The following is a 10,571-nucleotide window of genomic DNA, read 5'->3' as shown; positions in this document are numbered from 1 at the left end:
TGTTAAGCAATTACTTAATACATATGTAATGCTTGGGAGCATATGTTGATTGTCTCAAAACGTAGACAAAACTGCTTGGTCCGATGAGCACATGAGATATTTTCTCAATAACAACAACAAAAAAGCAAAGCAACAACAAACACCACCAATAAACTGCAAGTTGGCTGTGGAGAGAGGAATGAACTGTCATCTAACTGAACTTTTCTTTCTGCTACAAACATGTGCTTTCTTGGAAACAGAAAACAGATATCTCCTGCAGAAGTTGTGCAACTAATTTGGGTATACAGAAAAGGAAACATCTACCAAAGACACTGAAGGAAACACTATGATGCTGAGTGCTACAGTTTTGTAACAGAAGAAGAAACCATACAGAGTTACAAAACAACCTAGTGCACATCTTTATTGATGACTCACAAAATCAAACATCATTCACCTAATTCACTCCAGCAGTTCTAATATGACATTTTTCCTTGCTAGGTTTGGCTGATTTTTTCAAGGTAAACAATATTTGCTTTTAACTTGGGCTGGGGAGAATCATGCTTTATTTACAGTAGCCATTTCGTAAGAGCAAGTGCATCACAGCCATGACAATACTTCACAATTTTATAACAATCTTCAAAGCACTGTGCAGGCATTTAATTAAAGCCTATTAAAGCCTCACAGCAGTCCTGGTTCCCAGTCCATTTTAGGTCACACCTCCTTATTAATATTTCACATATAACCCCCGCTACCTCCCAACAATGCTTACTCACTACTTCCATGGCTTGTACTAGTCTCATGAGAATCTTAACCCTTTAGTTAAGTGGGATTTATTAATCCTGAAGTGCACTGGAGACACGAACTGCTATCAAATTAACTGCAAGTGTGCTTCCATAATCTCACCAGAACATACATTATTTTCAATAAGCCAGTATTAAATTTACCAAGAGTTTTACTGATATAAAAATTATCTCAATTTCCTACTAAAACACACTTAGTCATATCCTAATATGCTATATACATATAGTCACACCAGCAGTTTGCTCCATGAGTCAACTGCTGAGCTACAGGAGACAGGAGTGAGAAAACCTGGGGAAAGGAATAACATCTTTAATATTGTCAGCTCCCAAGATGCACTGCAGGTAGCGTTCAAACCCCATTCCGAAGCCTCCATGAGGAACTGAGCCGAATTTTCGGAGGTCTAGATACCTGTAATTTAAACAGACAGTTACATTTGCAGCACGGTTATGCTGATGTAATTACAGAGAGCTTTTTATCTAGGGTTTTGCTTTCCATCTTAATTACTTCCCTTTGACCCTAATCACTGTGGATTTCTGCCAACACAGCCGGTGTTGGTCAGGGGTGTGAAGAGGTGTGGCTCCCTGACAGGCAGAATTGTATTAGCAGAAACCCCAAGTGCAAACGCATTTAAACCAGCATAGCTGTGCCAACACGCTAGAGCCTGTTTTGTTTAGGAGTGAGCACTCATCTGAGGACGAAGAACAGCTTTAACATCATAGCTCTGCTCATATTGAAAGCATCTTTGTAAGTTTTAGTATCTAAAATATTCCTAGCAGAGCACAAATCCAGGTTCCTGCAGAAGCACAAAACATTTCCACTGTCAGAAATGGAGTTGGCTGCTTGGGTTTCTTTAGCCCTTGCCATGCTGGTGCTGCAATCTGCCCTACAATAAATTCTTTCATTTTCTGTCTTCTTTTCAATAGTCCAAGTCATTTCATTTCCAGTAATTTCTTCAGAAGCCTAAATAGGTCTTGCTGTCTGCTGAATATTCCTTCAGATTTTATTTTCTTTTAAGGTAATTATGATGGCTTTTTGTTACTTTTTCCCCAATCACTCTTATAGACTGATTCATTTATTTCCACAATAAGTCAGCAAAAAATCTTGGACATATCTTTTCCAAAAATGAGATCTGGAACAAGCCATTTCATTCTGGAGAACAGCACCTGTTGTGCACAGAAAACGTTTGGAAGTAAATATTCCAAATATATGGGTGTCAACAAGATTATGATGGTTCTTCTTTAGATTTCCCCATTTCCCAGCTGGAATGTAGCTGATGTGATACACAGGAATTATATTTGCAGCTATAAATTGTCACCAACAGCTTTATTTTAATAGGAGTGAAAAACATCTCAGTGGTTCTATTGATTTATGGGGCCACTTCTGAGCTTGCTGAGACCACAAAGTTGTTATTCTTTATATGAATGCCCTAGTAAGGGCTTGAGTGACTCCAGATGCATTACATGCTTCTGATCTTTGTGTATGAATATTTTATCATCCCAGTTTAAAAAAAAAAAATAATCAAATACACTTGAACATAAATGCATATATATGTTTTACTATTTAGGCAGTGGAGTAGAAGGGGAAAAACACTGTGAAAAAAAATGAAGATTGGATTGATTGTAATAAATGGCTTCCCAAATTTTAACTACTGTTAATGAACTGCAAGGAAAAAGTATATTTGTGTGTAAATATATTTTTTATATATTATGTAAAATATACATTATATATATGTTTAAGTGTACTTTCTTAAATATTTACATATATATAAGTGTACTTGCTTGGACTTCAGAATTTTGTTGGCTTGAAGGCTACATTTTAACAGAGTGAAGCCAAAGTAATGCCACTGATCACCTCTACTTGCAAAATAAAAATACTCTCCAACAAATTCTACAGCTGCAAGAGATCGCCCTGGCAGACTCAGTTTGACAGTATGCCTTTTATACCATGAAATATTATTTTTCCTTCCAGGTCATTAACAGTAGTTAAAATTTGGGAAGTCATTTATTACACTCAATCCAATCTTCAGGGTTTTTTCCCCAGTGTTTTTTCCCTTCCCCTCTATTGCCCAAGTAGTAAAACCAGAAGCAGAACTTCATAGAATCACAGAACTTTTTACCTCTTCCTACTAGCACTGACACTCGAAGTGCAGTTTTGCCTACACTGCAAGTTGAAGAGCAGGCTCAAGAGCGGGACATATGTCTTCTGATCCCTGGGACCCGCGTGCTTTCTATCTGTGCTGCCAGGTGTCAGCTTGGCTTGCTAAGGCTCAGTTGTATCCACCCCATACCTTGTGACAAAGATTATGCTTAGGATATGAACACGTAGACTGTGCAACAGCATGGTGTTGCTTCATCTCTATCCACTTCATAAAGACTGCATTAAGAACAACTTGTGTTTCTGCTGATACACTGGGAACTGCCCCTGGGGAGCTCCACTTAGCAGCTTTTCAAGGGTTTGCAAGGAAGATGATGGGCAGATCTGATGCTGAGGGTGGTGACTTGTGAAATAGGAAAGACCTCGTACATGTGCGGGATATGGGTGCTGGCTGTGGCAGATCAATCTGTACCAGCTCAGCAGTTCTGAGCAGAAGTGGCAAACCAGCTGGTGACAACTCTAGCTGCAACTAGTAATACAAATAATAGCACAAACATTTGTAATGATGTCTGTAAGCATATCTCAGGCTGTGCAAAGACAGTTGAGACTAAGCCTAGCATCTTTTCTCCCCTTTTGCTGGCAACAGTTTATAAAGTCATTGTTAAGGAGATGAAATAACTCAGCTTCTTCCAGATGAACAATAATAATAAATTCTACCCTTGCTTATCCAGGGCTTTCATCTGTAGATCTCAAAGCACTTTGAGAAGCCATTTTGGCAAAAGGAGCGAAACAAAACCCATTACAGTTAATGGAAAAAGTCCATTGAATTAAACGTTCTGAGGATCAAGCCTGTGAATCCTTTCTGATGACTGTGCTTAGAAGCAGCAAAGGAATTGAGAAATTTTCCATTCTTCCCAGATGAAAGAAAAAGTAACTGCCTGCAGATGAAGAGAAAATTCCCTTTAGGCTGGAAAGTGCTCCCTGAGGTTTTCCTTCATTCAATAATCTCCAGCCATTGGATGTTTCTCACCTCAAAAACAGTCATGAACTAGTCTAGCTATTTCTCCTAGTAGCTCATACTTAAGAGGAGAGTTGAGCCCTCCATTGGCAACTGGGGGACTGTGCAACATTATTCCACAGGGGAAATAAGTTTCTGCGACCCCAGCTAGCCCCGGAGTTCATGTTCTGGACCTGGAGGACTGGTAGTTCTTCAGAGATTTGAATCTTACTAAAGTATGTGCTGCAACAACATCCCCCGGCAATGAATTCCAGGAGCTTGTTATGTGCCAAGTTAGAAGAGCATTTCCTTTCATCTTTTTAAAAATCTATACCCTTTTATCATCATCACGAGCTCCTGTGCTGCATGGCAAGGCACTATGAAGATCACTGCTCTCTTAGTGACCATTCATACGCAGAATGTATTCTTTTCGGTCTCCTTTCAAAACAAATATAATCTTGATCTTTTATGTAACCCTCTTGCTACACGGAAGCCTCTGCAGCCAGTTTGAAAAAAGTAAGGCTGAAAGAACAAAGATATTGCAGTCCATGAAGCTGAATATTCTATTGGAAAAAAAGGGAAAAAAATGAGGGTAATGAAAAACTACTAGTGAAATGACATTTCAAAGACCGTTTTGTTGAATGTTTCAGGAAATAAACATGCAACGCATCGCCAGGTTCTGATGCTGGGTAAAACACTGTCTTTGGTTTCAGACAGTTTCTGCTCTGCTACAACTCTTTGGGAATCCACAAAGAAAGCATTCAGGGAAGTCAGTCTAAAGCACTCCCATTGACATGAGTGGGGTTTGGGCACGTTTTGGCTGGCTTTAGCACTGACTTTCTGCCTGCCTCCATATGGCCCAGCACAGTGCTCTGGTTTCTCCCCAAAGCAGGAGTAATAGGACCAGGCGCTTGCCAAGGAGAGCGATGGGCTTCCTGTTTTCGCTGGGCTCTGAAGGAAGTTAAAGGATGATATGAATGCTGTCACTGGCCGTGGATTGCAAGTGGCTCACCAGTGCTGCTGTTCCTTAAGTACAACTCCTCCTTTCTACCTTGCCACACAAGGACCCAACAGAACACTCTGGCATTCAAGCTTCAAAGAAAATTAGAAATTAAAGAGTCCAAAACAGCTCAATCTTCTCCATCTAGAGCAGGAGCAAGGCCAAGATAATGTAGTAATATCCATTCTAAGACAGCAGATAACACCTTCTCTGCCACTGTGTACTATCACCAGTGTTACACCAGAAGATCAGAAAGGTACCTGGCCTGTAAAGGGTTCAGTATGAGGCCATCTTCTCCATTGATGCGCATGATGGTAATCCGAGTGAGGAAATGGGTACCTCACATGTAGAAAGACTGTCTGAAATGCTGCTTAAGCTGATGGTAGTGGGGACACATTGTTCATTACAAAGTCCCCACTTTGTTATTGCTCGTGCTAAGCTGGCACCTGGAGACTGCAAACAGGATCAGGACCCCTGTTTACAAGGCAATATACTCAGTACTCCCTGGTCACAGAGAAAGCAAGTGACTTCCCAAAGTAAACTCTGATCACCCGACTTTCCCATCTCACTTCCACATACCTCTCCAAGTCTAGCCAAGAAAGACCAGCATCTACAGCAATGAGCTCTTTTCTATCTACAGTTCCAAGGAAAGAGTGTGAAAATAAGATAAAAAAACTCTGCAAAATCAAGCCAAATACTTTTGCAACTCATATTCTTTATGGAAAGAAACTTGTACAACAGGAAAGATGTAGTGAACTGAAGAAGATTCAGAAGACTTTGACCACGTCCCTTTATCTACTTTTTTTGAAAAGCTTTCTAAAAAGTAGGAATGGGCAGAAGCAAAACAGTATTTCAGATCATCAGTTGCCTCTTTGCCCAATGATTCTCCCATGACCAAGACACTCCTGAAGCTGTCCTAGAAGCAGTCAGCCCCTACAATATCCTCATGCTTAGTGGGAGAAGAAAACAGGTAGAAACAGAGGTATGGCAATATATAAGGGATTTCAAGAGGGACCACATCTCATACAGCTGCCCATTCTAAAGTCAGCAAATATTATATTTAAAAAGGAATGACTCAACTGTTCTTCAAGGACTTTGTGAGCCAGCTTTGGAGACTAAATTCAATCACTAAATTGGAGGAGATTAATTTCAGTCTCTCCTGCCACCTCCACTGAAAAGATGGATTCTGGCAAACCACCTACCTGTTTTCTGGCAGATTCTGGACTGTAGTCCAGAAGCATCCAGGACTACTCCTACCCTGCACCTTCCCAGGACACCACACCCTGCTATGGCAGGGCATAACAACAGTTTTAATCTTCTCTGTAAAGTTACATCACCTGTGATGGAATGGAGGGAATAGAGGAGGAAAGAATTTCCAGAATGTGATTACTACAGATCACATGAACATGCAAATGGCTGACAGACAATGTCTTAATCTTCTCTCTTGAGGGAAGCATGAGGCAGGGCTGAGCTACCTTAGTAGTGCTGGAAGGCCCTGCCACTGAACACCAGACTTCCTCAGGCTATAGCTCAACATCTAACCACACAACTGATCACCCTTGGTGTCCTGGTTTCAGCTGGGATAGAGTTACTTTTCTTTCTAGTAGCTGGTATAGTGCTGTGTTTTGGATTTAGCATGAGAATAATGCTGATAACACACTGATGTTTTAGTTGTTGCTGAGCAGTGCTTACACTAGTCAAAGACTTTTCAGCTTCCCATGCTCTGCCAGGTGCACAGCCAAACTGGCCAAAGGGCTATTCCATACCATATGACATCATGCTCAGCATAGAAACTGGGGGGTGTCGGCCAGGGATCAGCAATTGCTGCTTGGGGACTGGCTGTGCATCGGTCAGCGGGTGGTGAGCCGTTGCATCACTTGTTTTTTTTCTTGGGTTTTGTTCCTCTTTCTCTTGTTGTTTTCCTTTTCATTATAATTTATTATTACTTTATTATATTTCAATTCTGAAACTGTTCTTATCTCAACCCATGAGTTTTCTTACTTTTGCTCTTCAGATTCTCTTCCCCATCCCACTGGGGGAGAGGGTGAGCAAGCAGCTGTGTGGGGCTTGGTTGCCGGCTGGGGCTAAACCACAACACTTGGTCAGGACAATCCTTCCCTCAGGTGAGGTGATATGGTGTATTCTGGCCCATAAATGCAAACAATAAAGATATTTCATTCACCCTGTTTGCAAATGGATGATGTAAAAGTCTTCCATACACTGGGCTGTTCCTAAGTGATTTCATATTGTGGGAAGAGGAGAGTGAATAATCCTACACCTACTCTGCTTTTTTCAAGGCAGCCTCCCTAATGATCATCCCAAATACGGTAGAGTATTTGAATATACTCTTCTAAATTTAAAATTCTCTGCACTATCACCTCTCAGTAGCTGTGACAAAGTACATACCAAGAAACACTTGTCAGGAGGAACACTAAGATCCTTCTGTCATTTTAATAGGCTAAACCGTTAATTCAAAGGTTGTTCTGTCTCCTTAGCACGACAGTTTTAATTGCTTCAATCGCTTTGTTAGGGAAGATTTTTCGACCCAATTGCCCTGTCAATTGCAAAGGGAGTTATTCATAGAGCTGTTAAAGGTCACAAATTGCTTGTGGTTCTATAACCTGTTTATCTCATGCGATGGCGGTCAGAATCTATTCAACATGGAACACAGCTTAATGATTTAATATCAAAAATCATTGATGGGCTGTAAATTAATCCACTTCATGCAATCCTGAAAGGAATGACCTGTGCTGTGAGTGGACAAACTGGGAAGATAAACTAAGTAGCATTAGATTAAACTTTGTTTAAATGAACTGGCTGTTCCATTTAGACTGGCAGTGACAGCAGGGCAACTGGGCCAAGAAACATCCCCTCAAGAACAGGATCAAAAAAAATGAAACAGTTGTTTAAGGAGTCTCAAAAGAAGAAATACAGCTTGCAGACCGAGATAGTATCTTACCACTGGTAGGCATCTGCAAGTCCTAATCTGTGGAACAAAAAGAAAACCCCTTGTAAGTAAAGGAACAGAGGAGACCCACACAAGCAGCACTTGCCTGGAAGAGAATGCTACAAGAAAAGGGAGGGTCTGATGACTAAACTCAGTCCAAAAAGGAAAGGCAGGAAATTAAGGGAAGACACGATCAGTGGCTGTCAGTTCTCGTAATTGGTAGACAATCTTGAACAGATTCCCAACATGCTTCTTAAAATGTAAAGTTTGTTTTGTAAACATACAGGGTTGATCCCAGCTTCATGCAAAGACTTGTGCATATTCTTAACTTTAAGCATATCGGTAAACTACTTGTGAATGTCTGGAGAGTACAGGCCCGAATATTACATTTACAGTGACATGCAGCCAACCTCATTTATGAATGAGTCAAAATCTCTTTGTGTGTGGCTATGTGGCTCCCCTTCTGTAGTGCATAAAACCACTGAACTCCCATGGCTTTATTACTGTGCGTCAACTTCTGTAAAACTACTAAATAAAGTATGTCTTTTTCTAATTGCCACCTGTGCACCCTCTCCCCTTTTCCTGCCCTGGCAGAGTCAGAGTGCAATTGTTGGGGGTTTTTCCCCATTTCTCTGAACACAAACAGAAAACTGTAGGCAAAGAAAGACCACCTCTCTCATCTTCAGTGCACTGCAGCTGTCCCTGACTAGGACTTGGAGAGCTACTGTATGAAGTGTGTATAAGGAGGCAAGAATCCCGTTCTTTACCTCTCTTAGTTATGCTGGGTTTGCAGAAAGTGTAATTTAAAAGCCTTAACGAAGTCTTTGGGCTCAGCAGATCAGATCCTGAGTACTCAAAATTAAGAAAAACATGTGAAAAGAGGTGGCTTTTTTCCAGGTCATCTTCAATGCAGAGCTGCACTTCAAGGTCACTGAAGACACACCCCATTTGTAGCTTGAAATACTTCCTATGACTTGCCTGACAAACAAGAAAGTCTGGCTTCAACCTCCACAAGGACCACTCCTGCACCCCCACACCTTGAGGGCTGTGGACTCTAGATCTCAGTAGTAAAAATTTCACATGAAAAAGTGCAGCAGGCAACATTGTACTCTGCTTCAGCTGAAGCATGCCTGCTTGGGGAGAGTTCGCAGGGAGAGTAACAGGAAGCACAGGGAATAATATCATCCTACACCACAAATTGAGAACCAATGTTCTGGTGATTTTAATTGCCCTGCGTCTTTTGGATTCATTACCCTGAAATGAATTTTGCTCTTCTTCACTGGCTAGATATATCTCTGTGAGCATGCGGCTGATTTAAGCCACAAATTCATTCCCAATGTGCAAATGATGTTACTCTGGGATTAATCCTCATCAAAAATTGCTTTGCACAAGTGTACGACTGGCCCAAATGGACTCATTTGAGTTATGAAAAGTTCTTTTGAACAATCAGACAGGATCCAGGGAGTAATTGTCTGTAGAGAATTACCCCATCTATAATCTCAATTATTGTTAACTAAACAGCAGCTCTGATATTCTGACACTGAATGTAGCCTAAAATTACTCAAAGTCACATGATCCAGAACAAAGCAGCAGGGAAAGAGCCATATGACTCAGTACAGGTCCCAGGCACTTCCAATGAAGATTCCCACTAAACTGTTAGCAAAGAACTGTATTCTCTTAAATGATGCCACTGAGGCCAGCTGCGTCACAGCTAGCAAAGCTTCCGATGAAAACTGCAGTTCCTCAGTTACACAATGTGATGACAAATATATCTAATCTCTGTCTATGTGACAAGTTCCACCGTTGCAATCTGCTCTCAGCCACAAAAGCTGCAAAGAAAGGATGAAGTGTCTCATACAAGACCCTGTTCTAGACAGTCCCAGCAGAGCTGAGGCATTCTTCTGCCCTGGCCTCCTAGCATAAAATAATCTCTCTTCTTCTCTGATGAGCTAAAACAGAGAGACAGTTTCTATACCTACAACAGAAGCACAGGAACTTCTTCACCAGTTCGCAATCACCTACTCAGATAAATAGGTATCTCAAAGACAAAAATAGGCTTTTTTTACATAGCATTAGTTGCCCTTCCACTCCTCTGTCTTGCTGACCACCGAGAGCTGCTGAAACACTCTCTTGGTCAGGCCAGTCTCCTGGCACCTGTGGGTTTTCCGTACCTCTGTAAGCGTGATTCGAGGAAGGGCAGTCGCTCCTCTCTCAAGCTGCCTCCACACAACTCCCCTATTCCTGGTACGAGGAGATCAACAGCTGCAACCTTAAAAGAAAGAAACCTAAGGTAAGTCATGTCATGTAGCCATACAGTCTACAGCAGAAGTTGTACAGTTGACACTGAATGGTTGTTTGTAAAAAGCTACTGTAATTCTTTTATTGAGTCCAGGACACTTAGGTAAGTATTTGCAAATGCTTGAAAAGTCCCTTGTTGACAGGAGAAGGCTGGGAGAGAACTTTACAATGATAAAAATCAGTAAGTCTACAGAAAACCTAAACAAGTGCAGTGATGTTCCAGACTGAGAACATCTACAGCAGGTGGTGTGAACTGAATCCCACCAGGTTACTCTGGTGACAACCTGTGCATGTAGGCAAGCCTGTGGAGGGTATAAAGAACCCAACCAGCAGCTCACAAGGAGGCAAAGACACACAGGCAAGTTTCCTGAAGCCCTGATTCCCTTAGAGGTTAAGCTGCTCTGATGCTTGTAACTTGTGTTTACCCCAACTGCCCCATTCCTTGAGCCAGCTCT

At 41.4% G+C, this 10,571-nt stretch overlaps 1 protein-coding gene across 4 annotated transcripts in view; it reads right to left on the bottom strand.

The window, feature by feature from the left end:
* Positions 1-374: 374 nt before the first annotated feature.
* NARS2 (asparaginyl-tRNA synthetase 2, mitochondrial) overlaps positions 375-10,571 on the bottom strand; it is a 54,918-nt gene continuing 44,721 nt past the window's right edge. For 2 of the 4 annotated variants that reach the window (XM_072850828.1, XM_072850826.1), the window contains exons 12-14: positions 9,990-10,087; positions 7,831-7,857; positions 375-1,188 (exon numbers count right to left, since the gene is read on the bottom strand). In XM_072850828.1, the coding sequence (XP_072706929.1) occupies positions 1,044-1,188; positions 7,831-7,857; positions 9,990-10,087 (270 nt within the window). In that variant the 3' untranslated portion in view covers positions 375-1,043. The remainder of the gene's footprint in view (positions 1,189-7,830; positions 7,858-9,989; positions 10,088-10,571) is intronic. The other 2 variants (XM_072850829.1, XM_072850830.1) reach the window with 1 other exon arrangement.

This window comes from Ciconia boyciana, chromosome 1 (assembly GCF_034638445.1).
Source record: "Ciconia boyciana chromosome 1, ASM3463844v1, whole genome shotgun sequence".
In the NCBI taxonomy this organism is placed as follows: domain Eukaryota; kingdom Metazoa; phylum Chordata; class Aves; order Ciconiiformes; family Ciconiidae; genus Ciconia; species Ciconia boyciana.
This window is presented reverse-complemented; position numbering and strand designations above follow the sequence as displayed.